The 25,867-nt window shown below is 37.8% G+C and overlaps 1 protein-coding gene across 23 annotated transcripts in view; it reads right to left on the bottom strand.

Moving 5' to 3' along the window:
* Positions 1-754: 754 nt before the first annotated feature.
* NRXN1 (neurexin 1) overlaps positions 755-25,867 on the bottom strand; it is a 1,686,961-nt gene continuing 1,661,848 nt past the window's right edge. For 15 of the 23 annotated variants that reach the window (XM_063918664.1, XM_063918665.1, XM_063918678.1 and 12 more), the window contains 2 exons: positions 25,344-25,434; positions 755-3,876 (listed from right to left, as the gene is read on the bottom strand). In XM_063918664.1, coding sequence (XP_063774734.1) covers positions 3,572-3,876; positions 25,344-25,434 — 396 coding nt within the window. In that variant the 3' untranslated portion in view covers positions 755-3,571. The remainder of the gene's footprint in view (positions 3,877-25,343; positions 25,435-25,867) is intronic. The other 8 variants (XM_063918680.1, XM_063918674.1, XM_063918675.1 and 5 more) reach the window with 1 other exon arrangement.

Here is a 25,867-nt window from a genome sequence, read left to right as displayed (position 1 = left end):
TCCAATCGTGATGACGGCACGTCAACTCAACATGAGTTACTACTTTGCATTCCTTAGTATAATACTGTAGGCAGAACATCTAAACAAATTAAGACATTTACTTTCAGAAATTAGTGTAACCTATTGGGTAGTTCTATTTTTACTCTTCATGTTTTCTTCCATATTAATCAGTGAAATCACTATATTATGCCACAATTATCCTAGGATGAATCAAACTATTGGCTACTCAAAGAAATGTGTTAGGGATGTACTAGCACCCACAATGTTCATAGTTTTGGAGGATCAGAAAAAAGTGTGAATTATTTTCTCACAAAATCTTATTTCAAATTCCAATACGAATGTTGTGTATTAGGTGGATCTTTCTTTTACTCCATTGGGGAATATACAAATAAGCCACTCTCATAAAACACTGCCATATACATTGCATTACCAAGAAGTCAATTCTTCACAATGGGTGTCTGTTATTTGCATATTGTATCTATAAAGTGGCTTAGAGACAGCACTATATATTTCCATTGTCTCAGTGATGCTGAAGTCTAGTTGAATTGGAAAAATGTTTAATTGGATTCTGATCCAGATATTATGAGCGCTATAAGACAACAGTACATGCAATTTCACTGTAAATATATTTTCCATCAGAAGCGGCCATATAATACATTGGTCTATCTAATGCAGCATAATAGAATTTCCAAATTTTCTGTTTGAGGTTATTTCCCACTCTACAAGCTTTATAAAAAATAAAAACAAAATAGTGTATTAAGAAACATTTTATTAACAAAACAATAAATTCCACTTGCTTAGCATTTCCAGTAATGGATAAATTGGCCTTGCAACAAAATAAATTCATTTTCAATATCTATCACACAAACACAATAAACTGGCTTTGGGCCTCTTGTTTTGTTTGGGAATAAATCATTTCACACTTTTTGATTTTTGTTGTAAAGGCAACACATTACAGGATTGGAAATAAGCCACCTCATCCAGATGACGTACAGCAAATATATATGGGAAAATAAAACCCAAATGCAATCCATAAAATGTACCTAACCTTTCATTACAAATGGGTCCCGAAACACGGTGCAGTAAAATGTGTTTGGTGCATCCTTATTCTATGAAAGGATTGACATGATACAATGTTGACATGTTCTTGCAAAATACATAAAAACATATTGTGAATAGATATTTCAACTAAATATGAAGCATTAATAATAAAACATGAATATAAGTAAAACAACCATATGGTAACTATAAAGTAACTTATAGTTAATTTATAAATGATAAAATGGATAAAAGGTGTTGGCAAAATAGGTAAATACACAGTAAATACCAAAACAAACAACTGATATTGTCATTATTTAAAATAACATACACCGTAATTTATAAAAGTGTGGTATTACTTAGATACGGTAGCAACTTCAATTTATCAATTTGGCAAGACTTGTTTGGGGTATATTATTTACTGTACATCCTTTCCAGAGACCTACAATCATGGACAGACATTTCACGCCTTCTGTGCAATACAACATAAAGTACCTTTCTTTCCCTGAGTACAGCTGACTTTCAGTGATGTCCAAACAGGATTCTTAAGATTCTAGCAGGAAAAATTATTTGATAAACTCTATTATTTTCATACAAGCAATCTGTTTCACCAATTTATCAAAAAATCTCCTGTAAAAATACCCTTCTCAAGTACTAAATGTATTGGGCAAGCCCTAACTAATAATATTTTTGTCAACTGCATGGCATTTTGAAAACTTTTGAGAACATGTCTGGAATTTAAGCACTGCTTATCATCAGTAACCTAGTGAATAAAACAAAGTCTCTTGCTTTGTTGCCCCTGCTGTTTAAATTAATTTTAAATTCTTTCTTCCTGTCTATAATGTCTGAACATCTATATTCCCCCTGGGAGGCCTTCAAGTGAAAAGACTGAGTACTCTTGAAGAACCCACTTTTAGGTTAATATATTCTTTTTGCATTTCTTTATTAGTGATCTGTGACTCTAAACTCTTATTCAGCAAGCTTAATTAAACAAGAACAAATTTATTTTTTTCTTAAATAGAAACTTACTTTATAATGTTGGAAAAATGAAAATGTATTTAAACATTCTGTACTCTACTGAAATATCCAAATCTAAACAATTTCCTTTTGATATATTATATATTCTTGGCTGGAAAAAAATATATTATTTGCATTAATTAAACTGCAGTAAATCAAATGGCCATTTTTTTAATGAAAAAAAACCCACCTACTAGTTCCAATCCTGTTACTTGTACGTATCTTGGCAATTAAAAGTCATGCTAATTCCATTCAATACTTTCTTTTAATAAATGTCAAGGTCTGTTAATGGTGTAATAATTGGTTTATCTCTTCAAAAGCTTAAAAAGGTGTCTTCTGCAACAGTGTTAAATAGTAAAAAGAGTTAATTAGCTAGAAAAACAAATTACGAAATGCCTCTGTCAGTGACTTGAATGAGTTAATTTATTTGGACTGTATTTGATACCTTTACACCACGTGGCCCAACATACTGTAAGTTGGCTGCAGCGGAATGTTGGCTATTGTGCTGTATAATATTAAAAAAATGTTCTATTTACATTCATACACATCCCCAGCGGCATACTCACAAGAATTAAAAATTTAAAATAAAAATTTGGGATAATGGCAGCAATTAACTGAAACACGTCTGTTGTGTCAGACATCAGAAAACTTTCTATACCTAGCAACACTTAGAACATTTAGTTTACCAAAAATGGCTGAAGAGCAGATATATTTTGCATTGTCTATACAACAGGCTATAAAACGTCACTTGTCACAGTCCAGAAAGCACGTATAGATGTGTTTTATATAAACATATGTAGTAACATATTAAGCGTGCATGAACTTTTTTAAATGATTGCATCTATCCCTCTTATTTTATTTTTGAAAAAGGGCCATATTCCAAATTTCTGAAATTAAGGCCTCCATAACATATTCTTCACAACCAGAAAGGGGCTTTGTAAAAGTTTTTTCTTTCATAAGTCTTCAGAAAAGCCAGCACTTTGTAGCAAGTGTGTCACAATCATTGCTTCTTTGCACAATGCCGCAAACTACCAACGTTTGCAAGTTCAGACAAGTCTTTGCTGGCATTAGAACTTACTTTTGAAGAAAGCGCTAGCACTTTGGCTCTATCCAGAATCATAGGTAGCATCTTTTGTTTTAATTGTGCCTCAATGTTGGAAATTACTCTGTGCTATAGGAATTTTTTGTGCAATCAGCGTCTTTCCAAAAACATTCCCGCCACTTAAACGGACAATCAGAGTAAATGAAAACACTGCGAATAGTCGGGAATCTTGTTTGGCTCCTTTTTTCTGGGAAACAAAACCATAATATGCTTGTTTTATATATAGATTTTTTTCTTTATTTTTGTAACTTTTTTTAAAAACAGTCTTTCCTTTCTGACCGCATTCCCTGTCTTCTTTTTTTTTTTTTTTCTCAATGTGCTTCGTAAAAAGTAAAAGTAAATAAGTTTGTTAATTTTTATGTCTCAGATAAATTGAAGACTATTTCTATACACGTGTTTTTTACGTGGCTGGAATCAGACGTAATATTCTTTGTCCTTGTTTTTCTTGTTTTTGTTAGAACTTTTAGCACTACTTGGTTGTTTTTCTTTGATTACAGCCCCGTTGGACTGTGCTGAGTTACTGATGTAGTTTCGGCTCTCATCAACATGATAGGAGCCTTCATCCCTGTTTCGGTATTTGTACATGGCATAAAGGAGGATGAGGATGCACAAGGCTGCTGCAGCGACGATCCCAACCACCATTCCGGTTGTGCTACTGGATTCTCTGATGACTTCCGCTGAGCCTGGAATCTCTCTCCCACCTGCTCTTGTTGGGTTTGCTAAAGAAAAGAAGAAAAAATAAATTGGTTATTACTGAATATTGGCATAAGCAGCAATTTTCACATTTAAGTAAAGACTGTGACTGAGTGTAGTAAACCGGTAGCAAATTTACAAATAACATCTGCCTGAGCTGACACCAGTAATAATTGCTATAGACACAGAGCAACTTTTCCAGTAACAGCTTTCTGTAGTACTTACCCAAAAAGGAGTGGTTCAGTGCTTATCAAAAAATTATTCCAACAAAATTAGACACTTACATTTTACAAGTCATTACAATGTCACCTATAGGTTTCATACCACACAAAGTACAAGTTACAGTATCTCTTTTGTGACAGTAATGTGAAACAAGCTGAATGCTATCAAAATATAGCTGGTACATGATTAATCTAGGTTGGTTGTTCTTAACTCAAGTTCTCAGGATCCCCCAAAAGGTCATGGTTTGTGGATTTATTTAATCATGCACAGGTATGTTAATCTATTTTGCTTTGCAAGTAAATATCCCATCTGCTTCCACATGCAACAATCTTTAAAACATGGCTTGTTGAGGGTTCTTGGGGACCAGAGTTGGGAACCACTGATCTAGTTTAATGCCTAGGTCAAAGCCATGCAAAGTGAGGAGGATACACAAGCTTACAATGCACTGTGCCATGGCTATAGCTTTGTGTCAGGCTCTCAGTTCTGCTGTGAGTCATGATGAGTCTGTATGCTTGGTAAAATATCTCACAATGAGTCAGAGGGTGTCTAAATACATATTGGGTTCCTGTGTGCAGCTGGCACCCACCCATACCTGGTACAGTGGCACCATCTTTCCGGTGATGTACTGTATTGTGATAGATGGAGCATGGGCAGAAGAGAGTAAAGACTCTAGCTCTTTGCTAGACCCTGTGCTGGTACCATCTTTCTGAAAATATCATGAGAAATAAACCTGTGTACACAGCATAACCTCAAACTGTAATGAGTAAAGTTTTAAATTGTATTTAATACTCTATATAGCCATCACAATGTTTATAAATACCACATTCTACAATTAAGTCTTTTATTACCATATACTGCATAATGACATTAGTTTAACTCAAAATAGTATATAACTCAAAATAGTATAAAGTGTTTGCACAATTTCACAGCCAGTTTTTAGATGTTTTCCCTTCTCTACTGTATATTTTGTTACATTGTTTAATATAAAAATCCAATCCATATTATATATTGCACCTTTTTGTTCTTAATACTACCCAGTGTACTTTTCATGTACTTTTATTAATCATAAAGTAATATACTGAATAATAGAAAACTATATGTACTTTTAATAATCATAAAGTAATATACTGAAGAATGGAAAACTATATGTAAAATATGGCCATATACAAGTATAAAAGAGTTATTTCTAAAACAATTTGGATATACTGTATAGACTTGCAAATGCATTGTATACTATCTTTCTGCACCAGTTGGAGAGCAGCCTTAAATTACAGCTCTGGACTGTTGTTTCCATTTAGAGGATTAGATTTCGGCTTAGGCTCTGCCACTTCAAAATCACCAATGAATGAGCATGCAGGAGTCACTTGAGATAAATAATGCTACTGTCAACATTATAATGCTGTGATTGTTCTAAGTTCAACCATACTTTTTCCTGCTCAATCATGTATCCCCATTTTACAAGCATTAGTAGAATACATTTTCTAAATGTATAAAGGTATTATACATAGCTCAGGAAAAACAAAATAAAATTTTGAATGACTTTGTTCTTAATATAAGATTACACATATCCCAAATTAATTCACTTAGAGACAAACTATTGTTTTGGGGGTTTTTTTTTTGTTTGTTTTTTAGCAACTGCGAGCAATTCACTTTTCAACTAATGGATTGCCCACAGCACATCTCCTTCTACCTATCATTTTAAAGTGTGTATCTGATAAATTCTACTTCAAAGCTGGTAGGTTGCTATGGGCAACATCTGTACTTGTCCACCTCTCACTTCATACAGTACATCTCCATTTATGGCTCATGTACTCACCTCTAGGTTCTATTTACAATAATGTATTTTTTATTTTATTTTTTATACCGGGAATAACAAAAGAACTATTTAGGACACAAATAGATCTATATTATTATCATCATATTAAAATATAAAATTTCAGATATAATAAAGTCTCGGTATTACTGTGTGTCCAGACTACATCATAAATGCAAAGTACATGCCACCTTTAAAAGCCACTATACCTGAATGAAACTACTGTAAGTTATAAATATGCTTACATCCCAGATGTAAATGTACAAGTTTCCATTACTTGATCTTGAGATATTGGTTGTAACCTTAACAACTGGCTCAGTACAAGTAGCTACAGTATGTCATTTTAGGAGCTTGGTGCAGTGGTGTAACAAAAATTGGTGCAGGTTATGAAAAGCAATTGGTCCCCTGGTTTAAGAGGGGTTCCACACCCAGAACAGACCTATTGTGTGCTGTGGAGTAGGTCCACCCATATGGAATCTACTGGTGGTGCCATTTTCCCCATGACATATTTGGAAAAATTTGCGCAGGCATAGGTGATAGATAAGACTTTGGCACACTCCCTGCCACCAGACTGGCACTATCTCCAACCTATCAGACTTTGACACTACACAGGGGCAAACACAGGATTTCTAGAAGGGGGTTTTCAAATACAACCCACAACCTCCCACTCTGTAGAACATTGGAGCAAGTGCGGGAGTCTAGGGGATCAGTAGAAGAACCTATGACTGACCCTGGATATTAATGTACACATTGGTCTTTTTATACACAGGATACTGTATGGAATACAGTATTAATATTTAACACAATAGATGGACTATAGTATAGGCTGTATCAAACATATTTAACTAATATAAGTAAAAAGTCAGAAAAAGGTTAAATATACCATAATAAATAAATACTAAAATGTAATAGAACCAGTAGGAGACAGAATTGCACTTTCTAAGCACATTCTCCCACCTCCTGGTAAGGCTTCATTCCCTTCTTATGGGCAGCTACTCTCTGGTCCAGGGCACTGATTGATCGCTCAGATCCACGCACATAGCAAACTTGGTAGAATAAGCTTTTACCACTGGTCATGTGCAGCAGCTCTGCTCTGTCCCTTAAACTGCATGTTGTGCAGACAGCTCTAGTAATCATATTATATGCTATGGCTATCGTTGGAATAATCTGAGCTGCTGGCCAAGAAGAGGTGGTTTCAGGGCAACCGGAACCCCCCTGCGTATGCCTATGCTATACCCCCACCAGACTTTAATACTTAATGGCTCCATGCAATGTTATTCTAGTGGTTTATATTCTGATGGGTTTGGACTAAAAATCTCATATTTATGTGCTTTTTCAGTTCTCCTTACATAAGGCAACGGTTTGTATTGTGTTCACTGGTTCTTTAACTGTTATTGCTAAACACTAGACTGAACATGCAACCCTATGGCAGCGGCTGTCAATTACCGTAGCTTTTCACTCACTGTGATTGGAAAAAAAGAAAGTTTCTATTAACAATGTTGCTTTAAAATGGAAGCAAGGCTATGTATTTAAATGGTAGTTAAATCAATGTTCCACCTGCTGGAATACCTCTCACATGGAGCCCATTTCTGCAATTATCTCACTTACCTATTCAGTCTGCCTGTGGAAAACTGCTGGTGATTGATGTTGCCTACTGCCTTCTCTAAAGGACTTTGAACTGGCCTGAATAATGATGCAAACTTGTTTTGCTTTTAAAGAAGAATTAAAGATCCAGTGATAAGCACCACAAAACTACTGTTCCCTGCTGGGATGCAGCATAAAAATGTAATGTGGGCAATAAAGCATTCAATAGGATGTTCAAAGAGATGTGCTAATGTGGCACCAGTGCCTTGGGGAAAACTACAGAAATGTACTGTTTTATTTTATGTTTTTGTATAACTGATATAGGTAATAATAATAATATACACAGCTGACATGTCACCTAAACACAAAGGAAGGAAAGAATTTCATGGGTTGATCTAATATTCATCACATTGCATTTGGGACCAATGAACCTCACTGATGTCTATCTAGTATCTATCTCATATCTCTCTATCCATCTCATATACATCTATCTACAGATGTGTTCTTTTACATTGTGGCTGTGATGCATATGCATTGCAGCATACGAGTCGCTGCATAGTGGGGCTCACGCTATGCTTACACTCCTGCTATGCATTCACTTCAATGGGAGCTTGAAGTCTATAGGAGCCACCAAGCGATGTCTATCTCTCTCTCTCTCTCTCTCTCTCTCTCTCTCTCTCTCTCTCTATCTATCTATCTAATATCAGACTAGGTAGCCATTTATCTATATATCTATCTCATCTCTATTTATCTATTTTCTGTATCTAATATTAGAATAGGTATACATTTAATTATCTTTCTGTCTATCTAAAGATAATGATCTATCTATCTACTTATCTATCTATCTATCTATCTATCTATCTATCTATCTATCTATCTCATACTATATCTATCTCTCTATCTAATATCTGACTAGGTATACATTTAATTATCTACCAATCTCATATTTACTATATTTATTTATCTATCAATCTATCTAATATCTGTATATCCATCTTTCTAATATCAGACTAGGTATACATCAATCAATCAATCAATCAATCAATCAATCAATCAAATACCAAACTAGGTACACATTTAATTATCTATCTATCTATCTATCTATCTATCTATCTATCTATCTATCTATCTATCGAATATCAGATAAGGTATACATATATCATCTATCTATCTATGGGCCTAATTCAGCCCTGATCGTTCGCTAGGGTTTTTTTGCAGTCCAGCGTTCGCATAGTCTCCGCCCACCGGGGAGTGTATTTTAGCTGTGCAAGTGTGTGATCGCATGTGCAGCCGAGCTGTACAAAAAGAGTTTGTGCAGGTTCTGAGTAGCCCAGGACTTACTCAGCCACTATGATCACTTCAGCCTGTCCGAGCCCGGAATTGACGTCAGACACCCGCCCTGCAAAAGCTTGGGAGTGCCTGCCTTTTTCCAACCACTCCCTGAAAACGGTCAGTTGCCACCCACAAACGCCTTCTTCCTGTCAATCTCCTTGAGAACGGCCGTGCAAATGGATTCTTCAAACAAACCCATCGCTGAGCGGTGATCCGCTTTGTACCCGTGCAACGCACCTGCGCATTGAAGTGCATACGCATGCGCAGTTCGGACCTGATTGCAGCCATACAAAAAACGCTTGCGAGCGATCAGGTCTGAATTAGGCCCCATGTATCTTATCTATCGATATCATATCTACTGTATCTGTCTCATATCTATTGTATCTATCTATCAATCTATCAATCTCATATCTATTTATTTATTTATCTATATAATATCAGATTAGGTATACATTTAATTATCTATCCATCTATCGATCTATCTATCTAATATCAGACTAGGTATACATTTAATTATCTATATAACCATCTCATATCTATTTTTCTATCTACTGTATCTAATATCAGACTATCTATCTATCTATCTATCTAATATCAGACTAGGTAGACATTTAATTATCTATCGCTCTATCTATCTATCTATCTATCTATCTATCTATCTATCTCATATCAGACTAGGTAGCCATTTATCTATCTATCTATCAACAGTATCTCATCTCTGTTTATCTATTTTCTGAATCTAATATCGGAATAGGTATACATTTCATTATCTTTCTGTCTATCTAAAGATAATGATCTATCTATTTATTTATTTATTTATCTATCTATCTCATACTATATCTATCTATCTAATATAAGACTAGGTATACATTTAATTATCTACCGATCTCATATTTACTATATCTATCTTTCTATCTATCTATCTATCTATCTATCTATCTATCTATCTATCTATCACATATCTACTGTATCTATCAATCTATCTCATATCTGTATATCCATCTTTCTAATATCAGACTAGGTATACGTCTATCTAGAGATTGAGTGCTCCCAACAAAGGTTTACTTCTTATTTTTTCTTGACTCTCATATTCTATCTATCTATCTATCTATCTATCTATCTATCTATCTATCTATCTATCTATCTGTCAGATTAAGTATGTGTTTATATCTAACAATCTTTACCATATGCAGTCTCCAATCAGGTCACTTGAAAAAAATCATGTACAGTACTGTTTTTTGTTGTCATTATTTCAAACTACTATGTACTAAATAAAGTACAGTATGATGGTCATATTTTTTCCATTGCACATATTTATCTAGGTTTCTTTTCTTAGATAGCAGATAGCTCTACTCTCAAATGAACAACCTTAGCGTGCATAGCCTACGCATGCATAAAATGAGCCCGTGGATTCTGCATTGTGTTATGCATTACAAAATCTGTCTGGTTAGAAAATTTTAGATTTAAAAAAAAAGTGGCCATTTCTATATCCACTTTTCATTAATATTAAAGAAAGAAAGAACATTGCAAATTCAGTCTCCCGCTGAGCCTGTGAATAGAAATTAACGTAACAACATTATTTTAAATGAAGGGATCATTTTTCTTGGTTTGTTCATACTGAGGACTAAAATTAAGATTTAAACAGAACACTATTATGATTGCTTTTAAGAACATTTTAAGTATTAATGTTCTTTACGTTGATGGGGATCCCAGTACAGTATCTAACAAGGTTAACAAATTTTATGTAGCTTAATTTAAGGCAACATCATGAGAGGGCTACTTTAAGGATTGTGTTGTATTTATTTGAGAATTGAAGGTCATGTAGCTTTTAAACTTGAGTAACCAATACCCTGAATTATAATAGTTCTAATTAAGTTGAAGCCTTAGTTTGCATTTTAATGTCACCATAGAGCATTTTGGTTCCAGATTACCCACATTTCTGAGACAAGTTTGCCCCCACACTTAAAAGTCAACTTTGATGAAATCCTGACATTTTGAATAATAACTCCTCTCACTGGCAGATGCATGGATGCATGGAGATTGGTATTACTCTAGAACTATACCATGGAACTAATACTGGGGATTAGGAACTATATTTTGTAACTACTATTGGGGAATTAAAACTATATAGGTGTTTACTATTTGTACTGGGAACTATGCTTGGGAATATTGCTAGGAACTGAGAACTATACTAGCTATTATTGTGGAACAGGAAATATACTTTGTACTACTAGAGACTAGGAACTATCTAGGTGACTTCTAGTGGAAACTGGGATCTATGCTAGAGGGATTCTACTTGGGGCTGTGAACTATACTATAGAGCTACAACTAGGGATTATGAACTACACTTGTTAACTATTAGTGGGATATGGGGACTTTCTAGGTGACTACTAGTGAGGATTGGAAATTATGTTAGGGGAATTATTCAGGAAACTCTGAACTATACTATTAGGCTACTATTAGGGACTAGTAACTAAGTAACTACAGTATTAGTGGACATTTGGAACTGCAGTACAGTATCTAGGTGACTTCTAGTAGGCATTGGGCATTATATCAGGGGGAAACTACTAGGTACTGAGAACAATACTAAGGATTAGAAATCCTGCTGTGTGACTTTTAGAGGGTATTTGAAACTGTCTAGGTGATTACTTAATTAGAAGTGGACTGGGAACTATACAAGGAGAAACTACTAGTTAATGTGAAAAAAACCTAGGGGAACACTGCTAGGGATTGTAATTTTTTTTTTAGAGAAACACTAATAGACAATGGAAACTACAATATGCTAGACGTCATTTTAGATAATGCACATGTTAATATGTTAGAGGGAACCTACTAGAGCAGGCATTCCCAACCTCGGTCCTCAAGGCACACTAAAAGTACAGGTTTAAGTGATATCCATGTTTCAAAACAGGTGACTTAATTGGTATCTCAGTTATTTTGATCTAACCATCTGTACTGAAGCCTGGATTTCACTAAAACCTGCACTGTTAGTGTGCATTGAGGACCAAGGTTGGGAATGCCTGTAACAGATGCTGGGAACTACAATATCCTAGAGTTTTCAAACTAGAGACTTGGAACTGCGCCAGATGATTCCTACTAGAGACTTGGAACTACGCCAGATGATTCCTACTAGAGACTTGGACTTACGCCAGATGATTCCTACTAGAGGCTTGAAACTATGCTAGAGGACACCTACTAGAGACTGGGAATTGTGTTAGAGGACTCATACTAGCGACTAAGGCCTGTGTTAGATGACTCCCTCTAAAGACTAAGGACTTTGTTAGAGGACTCCTACCAAAGAATGGGAATGGTGTTATTTTAGAGGCATAGACATAACTATTGTCGATGCAGGGGTGCCACTGATGTGGGGTCCAGGGCTTCTAGGGCCCCAGACACAGTTCATATAAGTGTCTAACAAGTTTCCAGAATTGCCTACTAAACAATTTGGTCTGAACAGCTGCCAGGTCTAAATGGGGTAACATTTCAGTGAAAGATGTATGTAATGGTGTACTGGTATAGTGTTATAATGGTAAGGGGGGCCTGTAGGGTGGCATGATTTTAACTGGGCACTGTAATGTGGTATGATATGAACAGAATGGCACTGTAATGTTATGTAATATGAACTGGAGGCACTATAGTATGGCTTAAATGAACCGCGGGCACTGTAATGTTGCATAATATAATCTGGGTGCACTGTGATGTGGTTTAAAAGGAACTGGAGCCCCTTCAATGTGACATAATATGTACTGGGAACATTGTATGGCTTGAAATGAATTATGGGCAACTATTGTGAATCAGGAGGCTCTTAAAGTACATTTTATAATTCAATGTTTTTAATATTCAGTGACACTATTTGAAAACTGCTGTCAGCAAGCATCATCCATCTTACCTGAACAACCTGCAGCAAATCTTAAAGGTAGAATAAGCAAGAATCACTCCCGAGCCGTATACAAACTGGGCAGAACAAACTTAAAACTGTTACTGCAGCAAAAGGTGGTTCTACCATGTAGTAGTCTGCAAGGGTTGAATTCTTATGGAGGCAGCATTTATTTAAAAAAATCTGCAGACAAATAATAAATTCTAATAAAGCTGGGCATTCACTATACAATTATTAGGCAGATGGTCTGCTAGGTCTGGCTGGTTGGAATGAAAATCTGGTAATGGATGAGAGCACATGACCATTTTCTCTCAAACATTGGAAAATGGACAAGACGCCTCAACACTGCAGAGCCACAGAATCACAGGGAAAACGACGCATTGGCCATTTTGCAAATGAGTAGTAGAGATTTCCCCGGGAACAAGCCACAGATGCCATGTTCCCGCAGATCTGCACATGCGCTCAAGGTCAGAGTTTACTGCGACTGTCAGAGAGGAGGTTTCCCTCACGGAACCTGCACATAGGCCCTCTCCTCTCTTAACCCCCTTCCCCCCTGCTGTGACTGTATTTTAACTTGTCATGGAATATAAAAAATAATTAACAAATTATTATGGAGCTTTTATTTATTGGCTATGCAGTTTCTCACTCAAGGTTAAACAGTACCATTTTATATCACTATAACTGTAACAGAAGTAAATATAATAATACTGCCCCCTTTGCCTCTAAACAAATGATTAGATTAAATATGTTAAAATAGTGTGTGCCATTGGGCATAAAATAATGGAAACGTTCATATAAATACACTGTATTGTCTTCTCTGAGTGACAAGGCATCGGCTATCTTTAAACTCGCAGAAAATTCCTTTTTAAATCAATGCTGTGCCTTATTCAGCAGCTGACATTCTTTGTGTAAGACTTGTAGCTGTGTCTCTGTAGATAACAATTCTATCATTTTATGGATCAAAGTTTTCAGTTTCGCATGGTTTAAGTGAATTACATTTTTTTTTATCTTCTGTTTTATTATTGTTTGCCTATATTTTAAATGAAGCATAAAGAAGTGTCACTCTGGGCTTATCTCAGCTACAGTCTAATGTCAAAGTTATGTTTAAGCTTCCATTTCACTCTATGTTCTTTCGTATTCTTATTATTGTAGGTTTCATAAAACAGTGCAGATCCTACTTTAGGAAAGCTTCGTATAATGACTTTTTGTTTTTGCATTAAACATACTCCTATATAAAGTTTATTTACTCTGTTATGCAATCACAGTCTTCATCCGATTCAGGGAATATATGAATATATCATATAGGCCCTCATTCCGAGTTGATTGCACAAAGCAACTTTTTGCTGCTGGTGCGATCAACTAATCTCCGCCTATGGGGGAGTGTATTTTAGCAAAGCAGGGCTGCGATCGCTTGTGCAGCCCTGCTATGCTAAAAAAAGTTTCACACAAAACAAGACCAGCCCTGGACATACTTAAACTGTGCGACGGGTCCAGCGATGATGGTCACGGCTTTGACGTCAGACATCCGCCCTCCGTTCGCCTGGACATGCCTGCTTTTTTCTTACCACTCCGCGAAAACGTCCGCAGACGGTTAGTTGATGCCCCGGAACTCCTTCCTGCTGTCAATCTTCTCGCGGTCGCCGCTGCGACCGCTTTCTTTGCTGTCAGCATCGGTGCCCGGCGCAATGACGCACGTGCGCATTGTGCACACCGCGCATGCGCATTTCAGACCCGATCGCACCGCTGCGAAGAAGGGCAGCGTGCGATCGGGTCGGAATGAGGGCCATAGTCATGCAACTCATATATGTTTTATTGTACTATCAAAAGTTAAGTAGCCTGTGAAGACTGTTAGTTTATTCATTTATATTTCCTGAAGATACTCTAGGTGGAATTATTTTACTCTCAATTCTTTTCAAAGTGGTGTGCTAATAAATTACACGAGTTGACATGTACTTGAATTGGCCTCATCGTGGCAGCCATATTGTTAGGTGAACCAACATTTATGAACATGTAGCCTACTCATTCACTAGGAACCAGTTACCTAAATGAGGCATGAGGCTTGAAGCACCTCACTAATGTAACTAGATCCTAGTATATGGATAAGCTGCATTCTTATGCATACTGATTTGGCCAGCAAAATGTCTGCTTCCATTATGTGTAGGCAAGGTGTACTCCTTAGCACCATTAAAGGGCACTAGGTTGTGAAAGGTTTACTTTGAGATTATAGCCTGCTTTTCATCTATGTATGGATCAATAGCATAAATCCCATAGGCAATGGAAGCATTTGCCTCTAGGCTTCAGGTGTTGGGGTATGCCAAGGTGGGGGCAGGGCACCTACAGAATACTAGCGCCTATGTTAGAGAGGCAGTGCACAGTCATTTACACAGGCTAAACTGCTTATTTTGCACCTCTGTGTCCCAACTCCCTCGTGCACGTCAATCTAGGCTCCAGTACTATCCTCACCGCAAGCCAGTAATGGGGGTGGTGGGTGTTGCTGGAGATCCTGACTCTGAGCGGTGGCGATGGAGTTCTGCCACTATCCTCTTTACTGTGGATTCTATTTCAGGTATATTTAGGGGCGGATTGGGTTGGAAAACCAGCCGGGGAAATTTATGGAAGCAGCCCTAATGGGGGTGTGGTCTAATGAGGGGGTGAGGTCTGTTGAGGCTGGGTGGGATCCCTCCTTACAGGGGCTGATTGTATGCAAATGCAGCTTTCCTTGAGTCTTTGCTGCAGTTGTATCTGAGACCAGGGGCAGATTGGGAACTAAAAGTGGCCCTGTACTATTTCGTGAAAGTGGCCCGACATGGGCAGCACAAGAAGTATAACATACAGTGTAGCCATGGCAGCATCACTGGATGGCAGAGTTGTTGTACTGCAGAGATGGAATAACAGAATGAATGGGGACAATGCAGTGTACTGAATGTGGTGGGCTGCCTGTTATGTGTAGGCTGGGGCCACATGACAACACACAAAACAGGCCCCACAGACACATTGTCCTACCAGGATTCTTCATGGTGAGCCCTATGGCCAATCTGCTGCTGGGTATATTTATTCTTTATGCAAACATAGACAGTCAAGTCATATTAATCCCGTATCAGTGTGATGTGACCACTCTGTGCTAGTGGGTTATGTGTGACTTACATTTTGTTCTAGCTATAGCGCATCAATATTTGCAGTTTTATTCTCAAATATCTTCATAGCATAGTTATTATACACACTGTATACTTTTAGATCTAAATGGTGGCTTACCTTTATTTAAAATATGTGCTTCCTTAGCATGCTGTGAAGTTTATTTGGCAGGAACAATATCATTCCACTATTATCATTATACAGCAATAATGATCATACGGATGGCTTAGTGACTATTATCAGGCGATAATCACCAGGATGCTATTTTAGAAGTCAGTGCTAGACGTGCAGTTTTAATCCATGCATATAGGACAAGGTTTGAAATGGTATTGAGCAAGATGTCATGCAGTACACATTAAACTGCACCAGCATATATTAGTTTGTTATTGATTTTCTAAAATGACCCAAGATTCTATGTGCAAACTGCAGCTAGCAATGTTATTGCACTCAGTGGGACGTTAAAGCATGTGGAATGGCGTAATAGCCCTGGACTGTTAGGGAATGTGATGGAAATGGATGTTGATATAATGCCATTCACTCTAGCATAATGAAATACGCAATGAGAAAGGGGGTTATCTATATCACATCAAATAAAAACATGGCTCATTGCATGTGTATGCAAAAACCTTATTTATATATTTTTCTAAATGAAGTTATAGTATAGCGGCCGTTGCCATATTTCTTTAACACTTCAGACATGCAACTGATTCTGCCGTCTTCTCCGGTCTATTGTCGGCATACAGCTTTAATGGTGCTTCTTGACCACGAATTGGCCGATATCCAGTGTAAGTGTTGTTTATATGGTATGCAATTATAAGGATATTTGAAGTCATGAAGCTTTAAATATGACAGCAGATAGTGGGATGTAGTCAACATTGAAAAGTTATGTTGACGACATTGATGAAATATTTACAATGTTGACGTTTGAAATGCCAACATTCTGCAGAGACCGGCGGGTCAGGGTCAGACTGCAGCAGCGTAAGGTTAGGGACAGGATGTTGGAGTGTAAGGGTAAGGTTTAGGCACTAGGGGAGGGTTGGTGTTAGGGGTTAGGATTAGCATTAACACGTAGGATATGCTGGAAGTCATCAGGACATGACCACCAGTCCTGGAAAACACTTCTGGAGCCATCAGACCTGCTGAGCCACGTAAAGGGCCCCATACACTAGAACGATTATGCCCGATTTCAGCCCAATTCGGGCATTCAGACCAATATATTGGGTGAAATCGGACATTTTGGCTGTGCATCCGATCCGATCCGATGCGCGGCCCCGTGAGCATTGGATCGGATCCTCCAGATTGAATGTGCTGCACATTCAATCTGGTCCGACCCCGCAGGCGTGGCTGGGATCGGCCGGGATCGCCCAAGATACATCGTATGCAAAAGGACAGCATACGATGTATCTTGGGTGATCCTGCTGCCTGGGAGGCTGCCGGGTTGATCGCCAGTGATCGCCTGCGACATGTCAGATGGACATGTCGCAGTAGTGTATGGTGCCCTTAAGTTAGCACTAGACCATTCTAATCACACATACTGTACATATAACCAGTGTTGGTATGCTGAATGTCGACAATATATCCACACCTCCGCCAACATATGAAGACCTATATCCTAATATACTTGATTTTGAGTATTTATTTGGGGGGGGTTTCATTTTCCCACTTGTTTGAATAAACATATTAATTGATTTGTGTGTCTTCTTTAAGGGAAAGAAAACAAATGAAAGAAAATACCTCAAATACATCATAAGAGTTCTATTATAAAAGAGATATAACATTTGGCTTGTTACAATTACGAACCACTAATCCCATACAGGGAATAACGGATATCTCTTCAGTTACCACTGGGTGTTATTAGAATGATTATTAGTTATAGGAACGATCGTGATACATCATTTGTTTCATCCCAGGATTATCAGTCTAACTCTAAAAAGACCAGAATTCTGTGACTCTAAAGGCAATTACACAGAGAAAATAAGAATTACGTTGTATAGGCTTAACTCCTTTTTAATATTACTGCCTCGTGCCCACACCCTTTATGGTGTAAGGCTGTAATCCTGTGGTCGTTAGTCACTGGAAATAAGCACCCATGTCTCTGTGTACCTAAAATAACGTAACTTGTTACTTGAAAAGTGATTCGATTGTTTTCATGTTATAGCATAAAAGTTGAAATGTTTATTAAAATGTTATATCATGTACTGCATTCTCTAAACCGGAATATACAATCCCAAAAATATACTGGCAGGTTAATTGGCTCCCAACAAAAATTAACCCTAGCGTGAATGTGTCAGTGTGTACATGTGATTGGGAATATAGATTGTAAGCTCCACTGGGGCAGGAACTGATGTGAATGGGCAATATTCACTGTAAAAGCGCTGCGGAATATGTGTGCGCTACTGTATATAAATAACTGGTAATAAATAAATAAATATTATCAGGTATTCAAAGTTTTCATAAGTGTAATAGGAGATGTATCTTTACAAAGTGCAAAGCATATTGAACATGGCTAATAGGACACTTGTGATTTATTTCAGGATAGTACTATGGAGCCTGATTCTGATTTGGGAGAAAAGCATAAAAAATAGCAAGTACCCGTGTACCTGGACAAACCATGTTGCCATGCAAAGGGAGCAAATACATTTATTATTTTTGTATGCAGGGTAAATACTGGCTGCTTCTGCATGCAGCCCACACATACTGGGCAGCTTTATTTTACACTGCAATTTAGATTTGAGTTTGGACACGCCCCTCAGAAATCTTAATCTCTCTGCACATGATACATCTGCCCAACTGCAGATGTTTCAAGCTCTTTTTTGCTTTACTCCCAGCTCAGAATGAATCACAATCACACCTGCCCATATTTTGAGCCATACACATCATACTTGCCTACTCTCCAGGAAGTTGCAGGAGGCTCCAGATTTTTGGGATAGCCCCCCGCACCCCCAGAAGTGCAAGCAGATCTCCCACATCCTGCCCAGGATGAAGATTCATGTGTCTGTGGGGAGGGGATAAAATGACTTCAACCGCACCATTTTAGCCCCAACCCCTTCCTATGGACCTGTAAATTACAGCATTTTTCCTGCAGTGGGGCGGGGCTTAATGATGTCAAAGCCAAGCCATGTCCCCAGAAGTTCCCTACAGTGTCTCCTCTCTAGGCTTCTCCTGGAGTAGAGAAATCAACAGTAGGTAAGTATGATACAGTGCAAAGAGTGTGTATCGGGATGCCGGCACTCAGTATCCCGGCAGTCAGCATCCTGACGCTGGGATCCTTGCCGCAGAATGCTGGTGGGGGGCGCTGTGGGCTTGGTGGTGACCTGTGGTCGCCACAGGTTCTATTCCTACTCTATGGGTGTCGTGGACACCCACAAGTGGGAACAGTCCCTGCTGGTCGGCATGCCGACCGTCGGGATCCTGAGGGGGCAGGATGTAGGGGGAGGTAATGTGACCAGCGGTTTCACATAACTTTTAGATGCAACTTGTAATCTTTGTCGTCAAAGCGCGTACGATAGGTATTAAACCGAAAGTGATTGGGTGCATTTCCATTCAAATATATTTTCATGAAAAATATATCCAAAAATTTTCCTAATGTTAGAAATGGAATGTTTAGGCTGATGGCCACTATTGTAAAGGATTTTTTCAGTAGTCTTCCTCTTTTCCAGTGCAATGATGAAAATTGACTGCACAAACTAAGTTAAAGGCTGTGAATGCAAAATGTGAATTATGCTACAACGACAAGAGGCTAGACTTGGCCCATCAGCTTGTGCACTTCGTTCTGCAATGCTTATTTATTTTAATATACAGATGTGTGAACATTTTATTGCACCCATTGGTACATTACAACATTTGAAAAAGGGCATTAGAACAGTCTGATGTTTGAAGCGATCTAATGCACTCTTAATGTAGTTTTCACCTCCTGGAGCATTAAGCATGTCATTTTACAACACACCAGAGGGAGCAATAAAGCTTGCTCCATCTGTAAAGGAGCACTTTGATATTTCACTAAATCTGCCATGGTGTTAATCACACATACAGTATCTTCATTTATTTGAAGCCATGCACATTGCATTTGTCAGATTTTTTTTTTTTAAATCCGAATGTTCTGACATTAATCAAAATATTTTTTATCATTGTAGTACTATACATTAATGTACATATCCTACTACAGTACTGTACTTTTAATGAGTTAAAATCTAAAACTACAGATAGAGCCACCTTTTCTTGGCCTTTAATAGGATTAACTGAGCCAAGGCAGTCGGACTTAATCCCCTGCAGTAATGACTTTATACCCTGATGTATTGTTCTCTTTGTATTGTATTGCAGCAGAAAACAATAGATGAAGGGTTTATGCTAATAAGCCATGGTGTACCTAGGCGCAGCACAGAAACCAAGATAACTGTGGCTCCATCTGTATACAGTATGTCTATAAAATTAACGTGTAGACAAATATCTTACCAAACAATCAATGTCTACTTTTTTCTTCTAGCAAGGCTGGTATAATCATTTGAAAGCTAATTGGTTAGTACTTTATCTCTCTCCACTTATCTCTCTTTACTTTATCTCTCTCCAAGATTTGATAAATCTCCCTCAATGAATTCTGACATTTTGACATTATAGTGTCAACATTCTAAACGTTGACTTCCTGACTGGAACCCATGTTATATATAAGCAGTGCTTTTTTCTGATACTGCACTTCTAGCACTTTCATTCTTAATCTTAACTAGTTTAGAAACAAGAAGCAGTCTGTGCAACCATTTAAGAAATGAATAAATATAAGCATCTGGAGACTTGTCTGGAATATGGAAGCTATTTTAAATCTTGTAAAACTTGTAACTTTAGGTGAGTAATGACATCAAATTCTGCATTAAAGCACTGAAAATAAGCATTCCCCATAGCTGCATATTGCTGCATATTGGAATTCCAAATTGTCATTGAAATGTATTATGAATCAGACACCAGATCCTGGGCTCAGATAAAAGCATGCACCAGTGAATGCTATAAAGTGATGGTTTACTCAAACACTTTACTTCCTGGTTCGTACTCATCTTCCCAACTGCGCATATGCAGTGTGAAGGATTGTACTGTAGCTGATGGGCATTGGATTCGGCTACAGCCTAATGGGGCAGGACCACAAGTTCCTCCTCCAGCTGGGCTGCTCCATAAAGATATCTCGGGTATTTCCATTTTGAGAAAGTGTTACCCTAGTCAGATAAGCTCCAAAGACTTAGTTTTCCGAGCTTGTTACATTGCACTACTGCGGCAAGCTGCAATTATTTGTATTGTCAAATGCAGGAGATACAGTGCCTGTCATATCTCATGCTTTTGATATTGTTGAATATATACTTTACTTAAGTAAAAGTACCTGGTTGCTTGTTATTTTGCAGGGTTTTCCCCTTTGACTTCCCCCACCTTCTCTTCTCTGTCCCCCTATTCATTCCATCTCCTCCTATTCTTCCTGACTCTTCATACTGTATTTCTCCCATATAACTTATTCTTCCCCCTAATCTTCCCATCTTCCCATATGCTTCCCTTTGCTCCTCCCCCAACTTTTCCCTTCTCCCTTATTTTCGCTCTCTCATTCTTTCTTTTTCTCTTTTCTTCTCACTTTTAACCCTCTTTTCTCTCACTCCTGCTCCTCTGCCTCTTACTTTTCTCCCCCCTGTTTCTTATTTTGAAACTTCACAGTAATACACATCCGAACTTTAGGGTTTCGAGTCGAATCAAGTCCCAGCTTGGGTCACTCTGGGGTTGGATCTTGGATCTAAAAACTGAACGTCCCTCATGATTTAAGGGGCCATTTCACACTGTAAATGAATGTTACTGGTGTTTATAATATTATAGAAACAATAACTGGTCCAAAAATTTTATGGTTTTTGCTGTTTTTATCAATTTTTAAGAATACCAAAACTGAACCAAAACTGAACTAAAACACTTGAGGGCAGTTTTGCCCAATAAACAACTAAAACCAAAACATGGGGATCACCGCAGAACTCTACTTTATACGTGTTACTGTGCGGTTGGAGCCTCCTCACACCAATAACTCTGTACACCAGATGCAGCTTTCATTATTAAGCATCTCTTATGTCTATGTGTTCCGGGATAAGACGATGCCAGGGTAAATAGGTATGGGTGGGTGATTGCGTGGCTGCTGGACAAGCATGTGGTGTGCATGTTGTTTTTTCATGCCAGTGAGGGCCATTTTAAAGGGTGTTCAGATGCACACATATGGTAACTTCACCTCTGACTGCAAAACTGCTAGATGGACACTTAAACTTATTCTCAGTTTCCAGGTACCATCTGGGTGTGCAATGTGGTATAGTATGAAGTTATCACATGTTATACTATAAAGGATAAACAAATCTTTATATGCAAATTATCCAATAAAAAACAAACATTCTCCAATAAAAATAAATAAAAAAAGATTCCTGCAATGGCGGTAATTTGTTCTTCCCCAAAGGTAAATTTCATCAAACATCATCCATATTGGGTCGTCGTTTACCAAATCAGAAAATGCATTTTCCATTTCTTCATGTCTCTTTATGTATTCTCCAGAACAAAACTAAAAAAAACTCATTATACCAGGACAGTGTTTTCCAGCCAGAGTGTAAGTGTTGTATTATGATAATCACATTTGATTGTTGTAATTGATTACCCGCCATTTAATTGAAGTTGATACTTAAGCACTTTAGAAATCAGCTATCAGTGCACAGATCCTGGAGGCATTATGCAATCTAATCTGTAAGCCAGCAACATTTGATAAGATTTATGCTTAGAACTGCCTCGCCTACTTGATTTTTAAGATCTTAGCTAGCTATAACATTTTATATCCTCTTCTTTCATTTGTTTTCACGTTTCCCCTTTCATCTAAGAGCGCGCATGGAGGGGGGGGATTCAATTATCGGCAATGTGTGGTTGTGATGTGCAACACACCAATAATTATAATGCATTTCCTGTACACCACTGCAGGGAGCAAAGAAAACTATGCAGCATTGGTGGGTTGGTGGTGCTGGAGACATGTTTAAAATGTTGGGAACCTCAAGGTCTTCACTGCTAATTGAATTGCCCCTATAAATATAATTTTTTGTCTCTTTTTTTTACACATTATTTTATGAGAGATCTGACGGCACTTGTCACTTTTTACTGACCATTATGTAGTTTCCATATTTTAAATGTTATAGAATATTAGATGTCAGTAAACATATCCGTGGTCACTGGTCCTCTATAGGAATGCAGGTTTCATTTATGGAGAGTTGCGTTGTTGAGAGGTTTTTATGGTAACTGCAATACTGAATGCATTCTGTTTCATATTATAACATAAATTGATGTTCAGGAATGTTTACACACTGACTACTGGACACTGGTTGTGAGGGATGTATCAAGCCTTGGAGATAGATAAAGTGGAGTAGTTGCCCAAAACAAATTCCAATTCAAATATAAATGACGGTTAGAAATTGATTAGTTGGTTTGGGCAATTTCCCAACTTTATTTTTTTCCAAGGCTTAATACATAACCCCCTAGATGAGAACACGCGATTCAGAATTTGAGTCATTTCTAGGTAAATGCTACCAGAATAATGACACATGACCACACTTACATCCACCGCTGTGTGTCTGACAATAATGCAATGATAAATTATATTGATTTACAAACTTGCAGTGACCCCCTCTTCCAGGAGATCTTCCAAAATGGTCCAGTGCAGCACTACTCTCCCATTGATTCTTGGCAGATTTCCACAGGCAGTGGAGCTGTCAAAGCCCTTCCCACTTAAGAAGATGGGAATTACATGGGGGAGGGGACTCAAGATCTAGTCAGACTGTCTGAAACTAGGCTGCTATAGGGAAAAGCAAAACAGCTCTGTGTTATTAGACCTATCGGATAACATAAAGTAACTGGAGAATTGCATACTGTATCTACTGTAAATAAATCTTAGCAAGTCAAATTTGGTAAATATCACACTGTAAAGTAGGTTATAGTTTTTTTTTGTGTCAATGTCACTGAATGCAAAATTTTATTATCTATTAGTAGTCACTTAAATCGCTCAGAAATTTTGATGTATAAATGTTAAATATCTTCTATACAGAACTTTAAATGATATATTTTCCAGGACAATTGTATATTTGAAAAGGAAATAAGTTACCTGGCATGTACTAACACCAGGGCCGGATTAAGGTCTGTAGGGGCCCCTGGGCAACATATTTGTGGGGCCCCCACACACTGTCCTCACAACTGCAAAAAAAAACATTGGAGTAGGAGTACAGCATTTACCCGACTCCTCTCCGTCCTCCTCGGCAGCTGAGCTGTTCCTTACCTGCAGCGGCCGCCGAGGAGCTTCACTCACAGCAGTGTGAAGTCTCGTGAGATAATGTCAAATCTCGCAAGACTTCACACTGCAGTGAGTGAAGCTCCTCGGTGGCCGCAGCTGTAATAGAATGTCTCAGCTGCCGAGGAGGACGGAGAGGAGACAGGTAAATGCTGTACTTATACTCCGATGTTTTTTTTGCAGTTGTGAGGACAGTGTGTGGGGGCCCCGGAACGACCGCCCCTTCCGTCGTTAATCCGGCTCTGACTAACACTATTCTCAAGTTATTTAAACAAGTTTTTTACAAGTTACATTTATTGTAACCCAAAGCCACCAATCAGATAAATGCTTTCATTAATGGCACTTACCTATAGGCACTCAATCTGTTTTTATCAAGCCAATACTTTGTAGCAACCAACATGAGGCATGCATAAATATAAATAAATTCCAGTACACTTAAGCTGAGTACACACTTGACCAATGGATCAGCCACCGGCTGACCAATCTAACAATTGGTAAGGTTTATGAACAAACGATCTTGTGCATACACACTTACCAATCTGCCACCCCACATGCCTGGCCACAGGAATGAGTAGTTATGTCATTGTCGCCGCTTCCTGTGGCCAGCGTATGGGTCATCCGCCCGTACATTCAGGCAGATGAATGGATATATCTGCAAGAAATATCAGCATCTGCTGTAATGCAGAACTTATGTGATATGTCTGTGAACATTTGAATTCATAGAAACATCAGCTGTACACATGACCCGATGGTCCAGCCAATTTATCATTTGTCAGATGTACAAAGTATTAAAACACAATTTGATTGTTAATTTTGTCTGATTATTATACATTTGACCTTAAATACAGTTCACTCACCAATTCTTTGTCAATACATTTTAGGACATTACTCCTATATATCACCTAAATTCTTGTGAGTCATCCAGCCCAATATGTTGCCATGTAAATGTTCCCCTGGTTCGGAATTACTGTCCTAAACTAAAGCTACTGTCTGAGTATTAGCTTTGATTTAGTGGTACAGTATATTCTGAGTAGAATGGAAACCAAGTGACTCTTGGGCTTGCTAAATAATGGATTACAGTACAACTGTAGCTCCCTCAAATCTCAAATAAATTTAAAAGCCTTTATTTCTATTCTGCTCCCATATGTAAGTTGCGAGCACGCACTGATATATGAAACAGAATAAAGGAAAAAAAGTAATATAAAAGTTGACTAACCTAACCCACCTGAGCTTGGCTCACATGGATCAATATCCTCATCATCCTCACTTGGACATTCAGCAGAAGCCACCAAAAGGTCATCTGAGTTCTGAAAGAAAATTAGATTTATTAAAGAAGTGATACAGTATATCTTATTATGTTCCAACACATGAAACACAGTCAACAGTAATGAATCTGTTCAGCGCAAAATCAATACATGGGGCTAGTTTTACTATACTTCGGGTTTTCAAAGCCACCTCCAATCAGTAACTTTGACTGATGGCTATAAAGCGGCAACAGAAATAAGTGCTAACTCAGGCTAGTTTAGCATTTATTTCTGTTGCCGCTTGAAATCCATCGGTGAAAGCCATCAGTCATCGAGGGCTTTGGAAAAAATAATGGGTAGCAAATCTAGTCCCTGGACTCCAAAAGATGGCATAAAGTGTGACTGTGTGTATATACTTTTAACATTTGAGACAAATATGTTAATCACACTGGATGGTTAATGTAACTTAATATGTTGTATATAATGAAATAACATT

The sequence above is a fragment of the Pseudophryne corroboree genome, chromosome 4 (genome assembly GCF_028390025.1).
Source record: "Pseudophryne corroboree isolate aPseCor3 chromosome 4, aPseCor3.hap2, whole genome shotgun sequence".
Taxonomy (NCBI): Eukaryota; Metazoa; Chordata; class Amphibia; order Anura; family Myobatrachidae; genus Pseudophryne; species Pseudophryne corroboree.
The sequence above is the reverse complement of the archived record's forward strand: the minus strand, read 5'-3'. Positions and strand labels throughout refer to the sequence as shown.